The 17,536-nt window shown below is 41.4% G+C and overlaps 1 protein-coding gene and 1 pseudogene across 2 annotated transcripts; one reads left to right on the top strand and one right to left on the bottom strand.

Annotated features, from left to right (window-relative positions):
- The first annotated feature begins 1,947 nt into the window (after positions 1-1,947).
- LOC135552330 (rRNA-processing protein UTP23 homolog) lies at positions 1,948-4,509 on the top strand (annotated as a pseudogene).
- On the bottom strand, positions 4,215-17,189 carry LOC135552329 (double-strand-break repair protein rad21 homolog A-like). Of its 2 annotated transcripts, XM_064983889.1 has the most exons (15): positions 16,869-17,189; positions 15,336-15,370; positions 14,578-14,765; positions 12,076-12,205; positions 11,672-11,771; positions 11,386-11,492; positions 10,851-11,063; positions 10,472-10,591; positions 8,577-8,705; positions 8,092-8,315; positions 7,645-7,792; positions 7,192-7,337; positions 6,809-6,970; positions 6,430-6,513; positions 4,215-5,725 (listed from the first exon to the last, which is right to left on the bottom strand). In XM_064983889.1, the coding sequence occupies exons 3-15, from the start codon at positions 14,719-14,721 to the stop codon at positions 5,534-5,536; spliced, it is 1,899 nt and encodes a 632-aa protein (XP_064839961.1). In that variant the 5' UTR covers positions 14,722-14,765; positions 15,336-15,370; positions 16,869-17,189; the 3' UTR covers positions 4,215-5,533. The 2 variants fall into 2 exon arrangements, with proteins under 2 accessions (XP_064839961.1, XP_064839960.1); XM_064983888.1 differs by lacking the exon at positions 15,336-15,370.
- Between the last annotated feature and the right edge of the window lie 347 nt (positions 17,190-17,536).

The following is a 17,536-nucleotide window of genomic DNA, read 5'->3' as shown; positions in this document are numbered from 1 at the left end:
AAAATTGTGAATAAATCACCACAGGTTAATGAGAAGGGTGTGCTTGAAAAGATGCACATAACTCTGCAATGTTGGGTGAGAGAGTCTCAGTCTTAAATCATTTTCCACACACAGTCGGTGCCTGTATTTTGTTTTCATGCTAATGAGGCCTGAAAATCCACTCTCACATAGGAATGTGATTTGAAAAGGCATCAGCTCGATTTGCCAAGGCAGGATACTTTGAGCGCAGCCCAATCCAGAAATCTGGCAGTGGCTCGGGAAAATACCTACGTAGTTCCACACCCAACTCACTCAGGTGCTTCGCTATATCACATTTGACCATGTCCATAAACTTCAGTTCATTTGCACACAACAAAAATCATGTAATGATGGAAAGACTTGTGTGTTGTCCTTGTTAATGCAGACAGAGAAGAGCTCCAACTTCTTAATCATAGCCTCAATTTTGTCCCACACATTGAATATAGTTTCGGAGAGTCCCTGTAATCCTAGATTCAGATCATTCAGGTGAGAAAAAACATCACCCAGATAGGCCAGTTGTGTGAGAAAATCGTCATCCTGCAAGCGGTCAGACAAGTGAAAATGATGGTCAGTAAAGAAAACTTTAAACTCATTTCTCAATTTAAAAAAAATGTGTCAACATTTTGCCCCTTGATAACCAGCACACTTCTTTCTGTATGTTGTAAAAGTGTTACATGGTTGCTGCCCATATCATTGCATAGTGAAGGAAATACACGAGAGTTCAGGGGCCTTGCTTTAACAAAGATAACCATTTTCACTGTAGTTTCCAAAACGTCTTTCAAGCTGTCAGGCATTCCCTTGGCAGCAAGAGCCTCTTGGTGGATGCTACAGTATACAGTATACCCAAGTGGGTGGATGCTGCAGTATACCCAAGTGGCGTCGGGAGCAACTGCTTGAACGCGTGTACTCACTCCACTGTCTCCTTGTCATGGCTTTTGCGCCATCAGTACAGATACCATCATGAGCAGCAGCTACGTTTGGCTACATACGGACCTTTAGTGGAATTCCCATGAGAGCGTAACAGTTAATGTGATTGGATGTTAATTATTTGACTACGCTACCTGTATTTGACATTGTGTTGTTATTTCGCTGAACACTAGATGGTTACATTTTATTTTTGGCAGTGAAACGAGGATTCTCAGGCGAGAAAAAAAACTCACTCAAATGTATTGCCCCATTAGAAAATATAAATGAACCGTTTGAAAATGTGAAGGGAAAAAAAGTTTTTTTTAAATGTGAATCATTTTTATTTGGCGTACCCCGACGGCATTGCACCCCAGTTTGGGAATACCTTCCCTAAACAGTGCTTAAAACAACTATTTACAGTTTGCAATCCAGTACTATTTACATCATTAAGCCAACTACTGACTGAGACAGGCAATGCTACTGCTTGTGAAAATAAAGGGTGGTACAGGACTGGTCTATGCATCAAAGGGATGGATGTACAGAGCCATATCCAGCTCTGACAAAGTCACTGATAGCCCACATGGCTGCCATTTACCTTTGCACATAATAATTTGCCGACACAATGGTTTGAATGGTTAGACATGATTACAAAGGGCAGAAGTATTTTCATACAGTATTTATTTATTTATGTTATTTACAAAGTTGGATGAAGGGTCATTTCGCACCCATGTAGCTCAGTGAGGTAATACTGTATTAATTGTGTAAAATATATTATTCTCCACAAGATTCGATTTTAAAAAGTTACGTTTCACAAAATAATGTTTTTACTTCATATAGGCATATTTAATCATCAGTACTAGATGCCGCGTTCTACTAGTCGAAACTCGGAAATGTCCAATTTACTAACTGATTGAACGCGGCACGTATATAACTACACCATTTAGCAAATCAGAAATGTCAGTTTCCTAGTTCTGACTAGTTTGTGAACGCGGTATCACAGCACATAACGGAACTGGCTTGAGACAGCAACGAAAGTCTTGCTTCTGACGTTGTTTCCAGACGGACATACTTAGCTGTTACTCAATCGAGCAAACGTGTGTTTATATTTTCCATGCTGCTTGATTTGTTATGAATCCGCGAATAGTGTGTACTAGTAAACCGCTACTGACGAACCTTTACAGAATATAGATAATGCTCCCCGATATGCACTTGCGTTAATGTGAGTGGGATTTTTCAGCAAGTAACGTTAATCCTGTCAGACAAGCTCGCTAGCTAACGTTAGCTCACTATTGGGCTAGCAAGCTACGTTAGTTACAATGAAGATCAAACGGCAAAAGCAAGCCAAACAAAACATTAATTTCTACAAACACAACTTCAGTTTTAGAGAGCCCTTTCAAATTCTGATCAACGGGACGTTTTGCCAGGCGGCACTGAAGAATAAGATCCAAATCAAAGAACAGATGCCGAAATACCTAATGGGAGAGGTGCAACTTTGTACTACAAAGTGAGTGGGGGTTCCTGTTAGTCAATATCACACTCATGAGTTTTACCCAATGACTGTTTTTTTTTTTTTACTATTCAGTTTAAATATGTGTTTTTATGTCATACAGTTGTGCTATGAAGGAACTTGAATCAACGAAGGACCTCTATGGTGCCAAACTCATCCTGCAGCGGTATCAGGTTAGGAACTGCAAGCATTTCAAGAACCCTGTGTCTGCTGTCAATGCTGGAAGGGACTAATCCTCACCACTACTTTGTTGTCACACAGGTATGTGTTATATCGTATCTTTATGTACCTGGGTCAATCAATGATCGAGTTTCCCTGCTTAGATGTTGCATGCATCAACCAAGGGTTGTGTGCTACCTCAATTGACTAGTTAGGCACCAGATTGCTATAACACGGGCTTGTGTTCCTCTGCTCAGTTGTTGCTGACATGCCAGATCTTACAACCCTGGATAGGTATCAGCTAACCACATATGTTATAGCAATCTGGTGCCCAATGGCACAATTGATGACGTGGCAAGCAACCATTGGTTGATGCATCCAACATCTGAGCAGGGGAACGCAACCATGTGGTTAGCTGCTACGTGAAATACCTATCCAGGCGGTGAGACCTGGTATGCGTCAGCAACGCTTGAGCAGAGGAACACGGCCAATGTCCTAGACCAGGGTTCCCCAACTTGCGGGCTTAATTTGCTCCCCGGGTGGTTTTATTTGGCCCCCCAAGTTTTGAACAAGTCATTTAGATTTTTCATTGTTGGACATGACTAAACACCAAGTCATTTTAATTTTGAAAATCTGTTCCAACATATAAGAGAGACTTATGTAAGCAAGGATTAAAGTTGTTTTAGTCTAATATTCTATGTTTGGGCTTTTTGTGGTCAATTTGCAGTCTATAAATTATTTGTAATTATGTTCCAACCGCTCAAGAAAAAATTGTCCCTCTGCTGAATCTAGTTGATTATCCTTGTGCTAGACACTTGTCTCGTCAGCATCCAAACCAATAGTGCCCCCTATCTAGCTGCATGCATCCAGTTTATACCAGATGCATTGAGTCACCTCTTCCTGTCTGTTTAAATTTCAGGATCAATAGGTGACATCAGGTGTGACACTCCTGTATATCATCCAACACCATAGTGTTGGACAAGCCCAGCCTATGCTCTGTGAACCATGTGCAGGCTGTGGCTCTGAGAGAGATGGTCACCCCAGCAGCAGAGCATCAACAACCTGAAGGAGGTGCAGGGGATTGGGCAGGATGGAGAGCGCCAGGGCAAGAAGCGTAAGAGGAAAATCTCCAACACCAACCCATTCAGCTGCCTGAAGAAGAAAAACAGACACAGCTGCTTAAGACTGAGGGCAAAAAGAAGAGTCGGCAAAGGAAAGTCGCAAGCCAGAGGGAGGGGAGGGTCCATCCAAAACCAACCACAAACCCCTAGTGGTAGGAAGAGATGTATGTTTTGAGGGCAGGATATAACCAATGTTTTTCCCTCCCCAAAAGTTGAACTGAATATAAGACTTTTTTTAAATTGTGTGTGTATATATATATATATAATCTCTACTAAACCAATTTGTTCCTCTATTTGCCTGTTTAAAGGTATCCCAATTCAATGTCTGGAGAACATATTTTGAAGAAGCACACAGCCATGATGTCAGCATGCTTCTAAAAATGTATCCTTAAACAGTTCAATCTTGTTTGTTGAACATCAGGTCATTATAGTAAGTCCATAGCAATTACACCCAATTCACTGGCTCAATGAACCAGCTATGAAAAGGATTAATTGACATGAACTGTTGAAACAGTATTCATTTTATTAGAAAAGTAACAAGTTGCTGGGCCTCAGGACTACAGGCATTGCATCATAATACACTTCAGCAACAGTATCTACAAGCGGTGTCATTTTGGGTTTTATACAAAAAGGAGAATGCAAGTTTACCGGCGCAGAGTTAAAGGGATGAGCTGAAACATTACATGATATACAATTTCAGAAGTTTGTGGGTATCAAAACATTGCATTTGTAGCTATGAACCATAAGATGAGCAATATCGTATTCAAACTATCAAAGAATGACTGTCACAACACCTAAGCACAAGTGAATTAAGACTTCCCAGTAGTTATTGCATCAAAACTATCTTTTAGATTATTAATACCAAATAAAAGTTTCTCTATTTGCCAGAGATTACTTGACATTGATCTGCATCAGAGTTGATGAATGAAATGTCATTTCTGGACACCCACAATTGAAATTTAGATTTTGTTAAATAGCTTAATATCTGATGCGAGAAGTCTTATTCTGGCCAAACCATTAAAATAGATCATTGATAAGTGTATGTGACTTAAAAGGGAATTATTCAAGTAATACCATAAAATGCAATTCAGGAGGAATTACTTGGAATAAAAAATATTTGAAACTGGAGCAGGCAATGAGGGTAGAGTTTCTTTTTTTAAATCTACATGATTTTAACCTGTAATTAGGCAAGTACGTTAAAAAAAATTCTTCTTTACAATGACTGCCGATGCTGGGCCAATTGTGCGCCGCCCTATGGGACTCCCAATCGCAGCCGGATGTGATACAGCTTGGGATTGTAGTGACGCATCTTGCACTGATATGCAGTGCCTTGCGCCACTCTGGAGCCCATTCTCAAATCCCACAACAATGGAGACCTAAATGTCTGCCGATATAAAACAAATTACAGTCAAGGACTGTAAAAGCAGAATTAAGAACAAACCCATTGGAATGCTTGAAGCTACTAAAATACTATTGGTCTTCAAAATAAGATTGCTGGTGGATGCAATTCAGTTGAGTGTTTCAGAAACTCGCTCCTTTTGGCTAAAGGGTATAAAACATAACTATTTTTTAATGGGAGAGAAATAGAACCTTGGAAAGCAACATGATTGGATTAAGACTCACATTCTAGCAAAACACAAAGCACTTTCATTGGATAACAAAAGCCCAAAATACACAGAATTACAATCCCACCATTCATGATTCAGAGACCTCATCCCCACACTTGACCTTTAAAAAACATTCTTATCTCAAGAAAAGACAAAAACACATAGGTAAGAGGATAAAAAAAAAAGTTTCAGTAAAAGCAGCCAGTGTTGAGTCTCTAGATGAGGTGGAAGCGGGCTCCGGGGGTGGCGATGATGTCGCTGTATGGCTCGGTCTGGTTGAGCTCCACCGCCTGCTGCTTTTTCAGAACCAGGAAACTGTAGAACTTGGCGGCAGCCTGCTTCTTGTTGTTGTTCCTGCACAAATCCAGCAGGCTAATTTGCTGGGCTCCTGTCTTGGCCATCACCCTCTGAAGGGAGGGAGAGAACTGTTAGGTCACAGCTAACATGCTGACCACACCGGTCACGTGCGTTGCAAAAATAGACACGTGTTTTTCAATCATTGCACCCGCACTGCTTGCGAGCATCTGCATTGCCAGTCGCTAAAATGGAAGTTGATTGAATTTGTGACACAGAAAGCGCTGTAAATCCTGCCTCTCCTCATTGGTTTTTAGAAGCATATACCCACGTGGGTGATTGAAAGATGAACTGAGGTCAGTTGTAGTAATGCACCTTATGAAAGTTAACTGCCAATCGCTATATAAAGTCCAAAGAAGAAAAAGAAGCTTGGAAGGAGGAGAGATGACTAGAAACGATTCATTTGACTGTTTTATGTGTGGATTAATTGTCGGAGTAGAGGATCTTGTGCATTTCAGGTAAAATCCCAGGACAAATTAGCTAGCAACAGCAAGCGAGCTAGCTAAATTGCCATAAAATGTATAAAGCTTTTTGACCTGTTCCCAAATTAATATAATTGGTACAGAGTTTGTTTTGATATTTCAACATGCGTGTTGTTATCGCGTTTGGTGTGGGGGGACAAAATCAATTTGCGCACGATGGCTTCCGGTTTGGGCATGGCGTAAGACCTGGTTCTGGTTAGTAATGTAGGGGTTGTTCACTTGGTGTGTCACAACATTTAGTCAAGTTCTCTCATAAAAGCTCTCCTATGACATACCTGCAGGCCGTGGAGCATCTGCTGGGTTCTCTTGTTCCACCTCCTCTCCTCTCGGTCCTGGTCACCGGCCTGACCCTCCTCATCCTGTCATTGAACACACATAACATTAACTCTACATACACATTAGCCAATGTACAAACAACACAAGCCCGGAAGTAGGCCTAAATATTTAGCTTCCAAAGGAACATAAGACAGAATAGATCAGTGATCACCAGCCATGGTCCCAAGAAAACCAGTTTCCAGGCTATTCCTCCAGCCCTATACTAGCGCACGCAATCCCATCAGCTGTTTAGTGCTTGGAGCACGAGCTTGCACACCCTGTAGCTCTCCAGGACCAGGGTTGGCGGTGACCTCTGGAAAATCTTCGTGTCTATCTCACCTCATCTGAGCCGTCCTCTCCGTCCTTCTTGTCCTTCTCCTCTATCAGGTCGAGCTCAGGGAACTGGCTGAGGTTGGTGCTGTCCTCAGGGGGCAGCGACACTGTCATGTCCAACTGCTGGGACACACCTGAATGGTTGGTGGCCTGTTCCAGAGTACCCATCTGGATGGAGAGAGGAAGCATGTTTAAGTGAGTGATTGAGTAGGGGGTTGAGTATGGGTAAAAGCAGGTCAAACTTCTATCAAAAAACACTAATGAGATCTCTCAGTACATACAATATCAAATCCCAAAAGCCTTGTATGCTTGACAAACTGTCTTTAAAAAGTTTCCCTAGCCATGGTTAAACAGGGCCTGAGCGAAGAGAGGAGCAACAAGGCATTTACGGGCAAGCCTGGCTCTGTGTCCTGTGCCTTGCGTTTCTGGCCGTGCGTGGAGGAGGGTGGGGGCATGACTGACTCGTCCAGGGTGGTCCTGCTGCCCTCCATGGCTGATGCCTGCAGCACACTGGGCTCCTCCAGGATGGTCTGGTCTGGAGCACATACAATTACACACATAAAGAACATTAAAAACTATACCAAACAAGGGCAATTGAGTACAAGTACATTACTGTTATGGATGAGGTGCTTGTGTCAGATTGGGCGTAGGTCTCTACCCAAGTGTACAACTTTGAATGTGTCTACTACTTTGAATTTATCCATGTGTCTACTTTGAATAGTATCCTATATCTTGATATTATACCCATGCTGAGAGTTGGCCCTCTAGCCTATAATGGCATCCAATGTAGAGGATTGAACTGTTGCCATTCAGTAGTGCGTTAACTGAATGGAGTATCTCACCGATGATGTCCCTCTGCATAGCCTCCTCTCTGGGCACCTCAGGATTCTCCAAGTCCTTTAGGAACTCATCCAGGCTGTCTGCCTCACCTCCCTTCCTCCTCTTCCTCATTTCATCTGGCACCAGGGGGGTCAGGGTGCGGGTGAACATCTACAGAAAGAAAGGGACAGAGAGTGAGGGGGGGAGAGAGGATAGAGTCAGTGCTGAAAAAATGAAGAGGCGAGGTAGCAACAACATACACAAGCCCCTAAAAGTAGTGGCTACATTGGCCTCAAACTAATTGTTGAGAATAGAAACATATCTAGAAAAGCTCTAATGAAAGAGGTTCAGGAACTAACATGCACACATCTGGGGGGAAACCAGAAAGCCATTTCCAGATGCCGGATTGAGAACAATAACACAGTAAACAGCCCTTGTTTGTCTAACTACCAGACCAGTTGCTGGGTTACCTTGAGAACCCTGCTGTTCCAGAGGGGCTGTGCTGGCAGGGAGAAGAGCTTCTCCACGCCTCCAGTCTCTTTCCACATCATCAGCTTCTTGGTGGGCGGCGCAAGGTCCAGCGTGGTGACGATGTCAGAGTAGTCGCTGAGCTGGGCACGGATGGTCTTGCTGTCCAGCTCCTTCAGGTTGTCCACAATTAGCTTCCTCTTCCTCTTGGCTTTGGTTTCCTTCACTGAGTTGTAAAGAGAAAGATGACTTAAGTGAATAGTGACATTTGGTGGCAGAAGTAGGATCCAGGGTGAAAGGGATGCCTTGAAAGACAAGCAGACCTCAAAGTGTTGAAAATGTCAAGTGCTGCTAAACTCAAAGAAGAGCAGTGGTGCTACTAATTGAGTTTATGGCACAGGCCAATCTGATGTAGTGACAGACATAACAGTACGGGTTTGTTATAATATAACATGAACATCAATATTTATTGAGGTTGTGTGCAGACCTGTGATGTCGATGGGCTCCAGGGCGAAGGCCTCCTCCTCGTTGTGTACCAGCGTGGTCTGCTCTGTCTGGTCCTGCATGGCGGGCAGGAGCTCCGCTGGGCCTGAGTCTGGGCTGTCTGGACCTCCCGCTGCACACACACACAGTGTACAAAACATAAGAAACGTAGACGAGGGGGAGGAGACTGTTTTTACGAGTAAGTTCATGTTTAAGTTTTACTCAGCACTGTCAACACTTTCTAGTCAAAACTTACAAGCCACATTCTACCTACAACCAGCACTGCAGCGGTAATGAATGCATAGGAAAGTGTATTGATAGGCTTGTGTTATTATTAGCGGAGTGGGTCTTTTTTATATGTACACTACCATTCAAAAGTTTGGGGTCACTCAGAAATGTCCTTGTTTTTGAAAGAAAAGCACTTTTCCCCCCATTAAAATAACATCAAATTGATCAGAAATACAGTGTAGACATTGTTAAAGTTGCAAATGACTATTGTAGTTGGAAACGGCAGATTTATAAAAGCAACCATCACTCTTGTGTTCCAATGGCACATTGTGTTAACTTATTTTAAAAGGCTAATTGATCATTAGAAAACCCTTTTGCAATTATGTTAGCACAGCTGAAAACTGTTGTCCTGATTAAAGAAGCAATAAAACTGGCCTTCATTGGACTAGTTGAGTATCTGGAGCATCAGCATTTGTGGGTTCGATTACAGGCTCAAAATAGCCAGAAACAAAGACCCTTCTTCTGAAACTCGTCAAGTCGATTCTTGTTCTTAGAAATGAAGGCCAGTTTTATCGCTTCTTACACCCATGTAGATATTCCATTTAAAAATCAGCCATTTCCAGATACTGAAGTAATTTAGAACATTAACAATATCTACACTGTATTTCTGATCAATTTGAAGTTACTTTAAAATGGACAAAAAAATGCTTTTCTTTCAAAAACAAACAATTTCTAAGTGACCCCAAACTTTTGATCAGATAGAGATATATATATAAATAAATAAAATGGGACACCATCTTCCAGCTGATGGCGAAACTCGAGTTGCACCGCATTATTTCTGCCTCATGCACAAATTGATGATGTTACTCCTATGACCAGAGAAAGAAATGTTCGTGTGTGTGTATATATATATATATATATATATATATATATATACACACACACACACACATCAATTTGTGCATGAGGCAGAAATAATGCGGTGCAACTCGAGTTTCGCCATCAGCTGGAAGATGGTGTCCCTTTTCGGTCAGTGGAGGGACGATGAGAGGCGGACCCTGTCTGCTCCCTTTGCCGAGACAGACCATCTGATGCAAGCTTCATCAGCCCAGTAAAATAAATAAGCTAATTATAAAAAATGTATGCACACTCAGCTGTGCATCACAAGTAATACAACAACTGATCATATAGCCTACCTCAAATTATTCTGAGAACTATGCATTGGCAAGACAAGCAAAGACCATATGCAATGATGTTTTGGGCCTATAGCACAAACCTCATTACTACAGTACTGTTTTTAATAGGTTAATGTTGCATAGGCTCACATTTTTTAAGTCATTAAAAAAAAAAAATCTGAACAGTAGATCTCAGCTTACAGTTTGACACAAAGTTATCTTGACTTGAAAAAAGGTTGGTGACCTTGATATTGGTGTGAAATATATTTCCCATAACCACAAAGTGTTTAGCTGTTTGAAGCTGGTGTATGAAATTTAAGTACAGAAAGCATAGAAATAGCACACATAGAATATATCCACCACTTCTTAGACTTGCTTTCAATGAGAATGACAGCTGTAACACACATTTCTATGTCCATTTGAAAACGTTACATATTGCAGCTTGAAAATTTAAAGTCACTTTTGGGAACAGCAAATGGTAAGTGTTGCAACTCACGTGAGAGGGCATCAAAGTCATCTTCGTCATCGTGGTCCTGCAGTCTCAGCACACTCTCGGTGATGACGGGAGGGTCGTCGAAAATGCCATCCCCATCCTCGTTACTGAGGAGCTTGTCAACTAGAGACAGACAGGAGTGGCAATGCTCAGCAGAGTTAAAACCTTAGCAAACAGGGTTTTTACACCAGACACATTCATTAATGTAAACAATTAATTGGCCACATTAGTCCCAATTACATCTCCTTCCTCCCACACCTGGGCACACTTCAGGAGGAAAGGATATATTATTGGGACACACACACACACACACGAGACAATGAAAGAAAAGCTTGTAACATAATTTTGACATATCACAACCCAGGATATCCTTCCTTCTTACCCAGCATGCCTCCCTCGCTCTCAGCCATGGGGTCCTCTCCAAAGTCATCTTTGTACTGGTCGTCGTATTCCAGGTGGTTGGAGTTGTCTGTGATCTGGGCAACCGAGGTCTCTGGGTCTAGGAGCAGGTTAGAGGCTGACGCCCCGTGGATGATGTCCACCTCGAAGGCATTCTCCTCACGCATCATCTCCCGGTCGTCCATTCCAAAGTCAGCTGAAGCGGGAGAACATTGAGTATGTTTAGAATGCATTTTTGCAAGTGTACATACAGCGGTAATGAGTGGCGGTGTTTGTCGCACTAGGAAGGGAGGAAATAGGCTGGAGTATGGGTGCATTTCAAGCATCTGTCTGGATATGAAACCACGGTAAAAACATGGTAGACCACTACCAAGCATTTGCTATCACCTATCCAGATCAGTGCGGATGAGGTGAAGGAGTTGAAGAAAGGAAGCCACTAAAGACTATTGAGATGCAGCCAAGGTTTAGTTTGAGGAGTGAGGTGGTGAAAGGATTGGCCTAGGAGGCCTGCTATGTACCGAAGTCATTCTCCTGCAGCAGGCTCAGGTTGCCCACCTCCTCCCTCATGGTGATCTCTTCCACTCGACTCTGGTTCAATGTGAATTGCTTGGTGACATCGATATCGCTGCAAAGACAACATAAGTCACTAACACCGAATGAACGAACATCTAATGCACTTGATACAAGCAAATCAATACTCGTAAGAGCATACAGAACATATACATCAATGGAGACAGAGAACTCGTCGATGCTACATGAAAAATCTCAAAAAACACATTTCCTTTGATGACATGCAGGACTCACTCCAAGTCTGGTAGTGGCTGGTCGAAGTCGTGGAACTCTTCTGGCATGGTAATGGCGTTGTAGGCAGCTTCTCTGTTCTCCTCTGGCAGATCCACCACACCTGAGAGGGCAGGGATGGAAGCAGGGGTCAGGCTAGCACAGACCCACATAATACACAGCCATAACATCTTCCTACAATGTCAGTACAGTCTAGCAGCCCAGTGTGCCTCTTACAAGTTTCATATTGGGACTCTTTCAGGAGCCCCCAATTTCAGTTCATTCAACAGAGTATGAAAATGCCAAATATAAACAGCAAAATGAAGATTTAAATGAGATGGAGGTTGAGCCAAACTGTAACTCGTCTTGAATGTAAAAAAAAACTAAGAATATGTTGGACCAGTCAAGCCCCCTAGACAATACATTACCTGGTCTGAAGGCCATCTTGATCTTGATGAATGCCTCATTACAGTCAGCTAACAAGTACTTGGCTTTCCTGTTGTAGATCCTCACCACCCCCAGGAGCAGATGACCTGATGTACGCAGGGCCATTTTCACCTGGACAATTAAAGAATAAGAAAGAACACCGTGTCCAGAAATACACCCCCCCCTCATGGCGAGATAATTCAATTCACTTCAAATCAGCATCTACAACTCTAGTATGCTCATCCGCCATGTCTTGACCAGAGGTTGACCGATTATGATTTAACACAGATACCGATTATTGGAGGACCAAAAAAAGACGATACCGATTAATCGGACGATGTCTAACAATCACAACAATACTGAATGAACACTTATTTTTACTTATTATAATACATCAATAAAAATCAACTTAGTCTCAAATAAATAATGAAACATGTTCAATTTGGTTTAAATAATGCAAAAACAAAGTGTTGGAGAAGAAAGTAGAAAAGCTAACGTTTAAGTTCCTTGCTCAGAACATGAGAACATATGAAACCTTTTAACATGAGTCTTCAATATTCCCAATTAAGAAGTTTTAGGTTGTAGTTATAGGTCTACTTCTCTCTGTACCATTTGTATTTCATATTCCTTTGACTATTGGATGTTCTAATAGGTACAGTGCCTTGCGAAAGTATTCGGCCCCCTTGAACTCTCTGCGCTTTTAACGGACCTCTGAGACTATCACAGTGCAGGTGCATTTATACGGAGACTTGATTACACACAGGTGGATTGTATTTATCATCATTAGTCATTTAGGTCAACATTGGATCATTCAGAGATCCTCACTGAACTTCTGGAGAGAGTTTGCTGCACTGAAAGTAAAGGGGCTGAATAATTTTGCACGCCCAATTTTTCAGTTTTTGATTTGTTAAAAAAGTTTGAAATATCCAATAAATGTCGTTCCACTTCATGATTGTGTCCCACTTGTTGTTGATTCTTCACAAAAAAATACAGTTTTATATCTTTATTTTTGAAGCCTGAAATGTGGCAAAAGGTCGCAAAGTTCAAGGGGGCCGAATACTTTCGCAAGGCACTGTACTTTAGTATTGCCAGCCTAATATCGGGAGTTGATAGGCTTGAAGTCATAAACATAAACTTGAAGCATTGCGAAGAGCTGCTGGCAAACACAGCAAAGTGCTGTTTAAATGAATGCTTACGAGCCTGCTGCTGCCTACCACCGCTCTGTCAGACTGCTCTATCAAATCATAGACTTAATTATAATATAATAACACACAGAAATACGAGCCAAAGGTCATTAATATGGTCAAATCTGGAAACTGTCATTTCGAAAACAAAACGTTTATTCTTTCAGTGAAATACGGAACCGTTCCGTATTTTATCTAATGGGTGGCATCCATAAGTCTAAATATTGCTGTTACATTGTACAACCTTCAATGTTATATCATAATTATGTACAATTCTGGCAAATTAGATCGCAACGAGCCAGGCGGCCCAAACTGTTGCATATACCCTGACTCTGCATGCAATGAACGCAAGAGAAGTGACAATTTCCCTAGTTTAATATCGCCTGCTAACATTAATTTATTTTAACTAAATATGCAGGTTTAAAAATATAAACGTCTGTGTATGGATTTTAAGAAAGGCGTTTATGGTTAGGTACATTCCTGCAACGATTGTGCTTTCTTCGCAAATGTGCTTTTGTTAAATCATCCACCGTTTGACAAAGTTGGCTGTCTTTGTTAAGAAGAAATGGTCTTCACACAGTTCGCAACGAGCCAGGTGGCCCAAACTGCTGTATATACCCTGACCCTGTTGCACAGAACGCAAGAGAAGTGACACAATTTTCCTAGTTAAAAGAAATTCATGTTAGCAGGCAATATTAGCTAAATATGCAGGTTTAAAAATATATACTTGTGTATCGGTTTTAAGAACGGCATTGGTGTTTATGGTTAGGTACACATTGGTGCAACTACAGTGCTTTTATCGCGAATGCGATTGTTAAATCACCCGTTTGGCGAAGTAGGCTGTGATTCAATTATAAATTAACAGGCACTGCATTGATTATATGCAATGCAGGACAAGCTAGATAAACTAGTAATATAATCAACCATGTGTAGTTAACTAGTGATTATGTTAAGATCGATTGTTTTTATAAGATATGTTAAATGCTAGCTAGCACCTTACCTTGGATCCTTGCTGCACTCTCATAACAGGTAGTCAGCCTGCCACACAGTCTCCTCGTGGAGTGCAACATAATCGGCCATGATCGGTGTCCAAAAATGCAGATTACGGATTGTTATGAAAACTTGAAATCGGCCCGAATTAATCGGCCATTACGATTAATCGGTCAACCTCTGGTCTTGACCCATAGCCAGCGAGTTGAAAATTGACCCTCTTCTACTGGTTTACACAACACTACCCTTACGGCAGCGTTACTTTAATAGAGACTAGACACATGATTGAAACACATAATAGAAGCCCTGTATCAATGATCACTTGTTTACCTTGGGGCAGATGATGCTCTCCACACTGCTCTCCAGGTTGCATTCAAACACATGAGCCTTGGTGAGCTTCTTATCCCAGTGGGCCGCTAGCCAGATCTTGGCCAGCGGCCCACGTTTGCTGAGGACAAAGTGAGCATAAAACATTGTCCCAGCACCTTCTCACCTAAGGGTGAGGGGGGGACACCAACCTGCAGGGACAAAGGTTAGAAAAAAACATCCAATCACAAGAAGTGATACACTTTGATGGCCATATTGAATAAGGAAAGATTGAACTTTGAGAAATACATTTGATTTATTTACACTTTGCATTAGTCAATTTGACTGTGTTATCAGTCCTCTGCTGGCAGACCAAAAAAACTCACACTACATTGCATGAGGAAAGTGCGTTGTGGATAAATGCTAATAAAATTAACAAATAACAATGATTGAATACTAAGAAATTAAATAATTAAACCAATAACAATTGGGTAATTTTGTGATTTCTTTACTCAAGCTAACTAGTTAACGTAAACTCACCCCATTCCATACAAATGTGCGCAACCGCAACATTCAAACGAGGCTACAAAGAAAACTAATGGCACTGTAGCGACTGTGTTGACGTCAAAATCGGGGGTGTGAACTAGGTTTCTATTCAAGCGTTGATCGACATGATAATGGCTCTATAGTATTGGAGAAAAGTTGATAAAAACTGACCCTCCGTTACATCTTGACGTGTCATGTAATGTACAGCATGCATAAAGCAACTATTTATGTCTTACAATCTCTCTCCACCAGGTGTAGCACTTCTATCATCCTTTAAAAACAAGAAATGGACAGTGATGGGGGTAAAGGATACCTTGTCATTATTGCATGCGATCATCATTCTCAAAGCTGCTGTTTTACTTCTAAGATCACTTTAGCACCCGCCCTAAAAACCCGATTCAAATTCGACACAAACCTTCAAATGGGTATGTAATGATACGTTATATAAACTCTTTATAGTGTTTTATTTACATTTTAGAGGCGATAAGGTGATAAGTTGGGCAGATCGAGTGAAAAAAAAGCAATTTTCCCACACAACATCTCTCCTTCTCACTACCACGCATTAGTTTCGCTTCCCCACCCGCCATTTTTTAAAAGACCCGACGGGGCTCATTGCCTGCTTGAATTATGCAGAAACGGGCAGCGTTTAGGTCATGTAATTTATTGCGTTGGAAAGGGGAGAAATTGTGCTTTACAATGGTATTGACATTACAGTTGATCTGGAAGTATTACGTTTTTGGGGGGCTAAAATAAGGGCAATTGTACGGACCAAGGCGATGTACGAGTTTACGTTAGCGACTCCTGTTTATATATAGCCTAAATAGGTGCCCCACTGGGTTGGCATTATGCCTATTATCTTAACATCTTCATTTTCATATAGAATTAGCTTGAGCACTTCATACCTTTTTAATTCCACAGTGAACATAATTGTCCATCTCTTAAGGGACATCGTCCCCCATACCGCAGGGGCGATCTTATGTTAGCCCTTTCATATTGTTCTTATGTGCATAACTCACGTCGGAGAGTTTGGTGAAGTTCAAGCATAATCCTTTACTCTGGAAAAACATGTTACGGGGCACAACATCCTAATCAGACACTCATAATGCACCTGTTTATATATCCTAAATAGGTGCCCCCCTAACGCCATCTCTGGGTTGGCATTATGCCCATTATCTTAACACCGTCCATGTGGAGGGGGGCGTAGGTTGGCACAGAGCTGCTTTTCGTAAATTGAACCACATACTGTATTTAAACACATCGGAACATTTATTAACAATGGACAACTAGCTCAGTTGTCAAACATGATAATAAAAAACTCGAGTACCTACTTAAATTAGTTAGGAAGCCAATCGTTTGAATTGTAAAGAAAAATAAAAGATCCGGGACCTCGGCGCGAACCCAACTAGCTAACGGTAACCAGCAATCTTTTGAGGTTTTGCAGGAGACACGCACGCCACAGTGATCCAAATTAATTTCGATACATATTGGTACAGTATAGCGTTCCAGTTTAATAAACCAAGTGAATGTACTGTAGCTAAATACCCACAGTATAACAGGTAGGTAGTTAGCATAATATGCTAACTAATGTTACCGACCAGTGACACTGTGTGCAACGTACAGTAATCAACAACCTCCTGTCATTTCCAAAACAGAGCGCGTATTGTGATATGAATTTGTTGGTTCGTGTTTACAAAATCGGAATCTAACATGCAAAAAAATGTTGCTTCATTCCAGTACATGAAATTATATTTAAAATATAAACAACTCACCAATTACGCTCCAATTGTAGTTTTTTTTTGGCGGCCGTAGTTTACTTTTTTCCACTCCTCCTCCCACTAAAAACAAACATAATGGCGCTGACTTTTTAGTTTCTTCCGCCCGCCCAAAGATTATTTTCAAATCCACAGGATGTTTACAAGACCGTCAGCGGTTTCTACTAGTTACCGCCACGAAATCAAAAATGTATGAAAACAAAAATGAGCTTTTAGGTCTTACTATGTGGTAAGGCAACAGCGATGTTTTTTAAATATCTTAACCAAGATCAAACAAACCCTGTCGTTTTCAACCGGAACAAATGAGTCATGGTAGGCAGAGCCAAAACACGAGCTAACGAGATCACATTTGCCTGTTCTAAGCAGGCATCTGCATATTTCCATTAGGGAACGCCTACTCTGTGAAATGTGACTGCAATAGATAAATTCGTCTTTGCATTCCTTCTAAACCGCGATATTTTAAAACTTTGGCAAAGAATTAAGTCTACAAAATATATTCTAGTTGTGGGAACAGAAAACCGTATTGAGATAAAATGTTTAATCGGATGAGAACATTTGCAGAATGTCACCCAAAGTCCATCTCCTGGCCACTGGACTTCCTCTCACTACCTTGATAAAGACTCACCCCGCTCCTGTACAAGGGACTGAAGACAGCCTTTTTTAAC

The sequence above is a fragment of the Oncorhynchus masou genome, chromosome 13, assembly GCF_036934945.1.
Source record: "Oncorhynchus masou masou isolate Uvic2021 chromosome 13, UVic_Omas_1.1, whole genome shotgun sequence".
NCBI lineage: Eukaryota > Metazoa > Chordata > Actinopteri > Salmoniformes > Salmonidae > Oncorhynchus > Oncorhynchus masou.
This window is presented reverse-complemented; position numbering and strand designations above follow the sequence as displayed.

Coding starts and splice junctions, on each gene's coding strand:
- LOC135552329 (XM_064983889.1), bottom strand. CDS start 14,721: ATGTTTTATGCTCACTTTGTCCTCAGCAAACGTGGGCCGCTGGCCAAG. Junction 11,493..11,671: donor CAGCCACTACCAGACTTGGA/GTGAGTCCTGCA, acceptor TTGTCTTTGCAG/CGATATCGATGTCACCAAGC. Junction 5,726..6,429: donor AGATGCTCCACGGCCTGCAG/GTATGTCATAGG, acceptor CCCTCCCTTCAG/AGGGTGATGGCCAAGACAGG.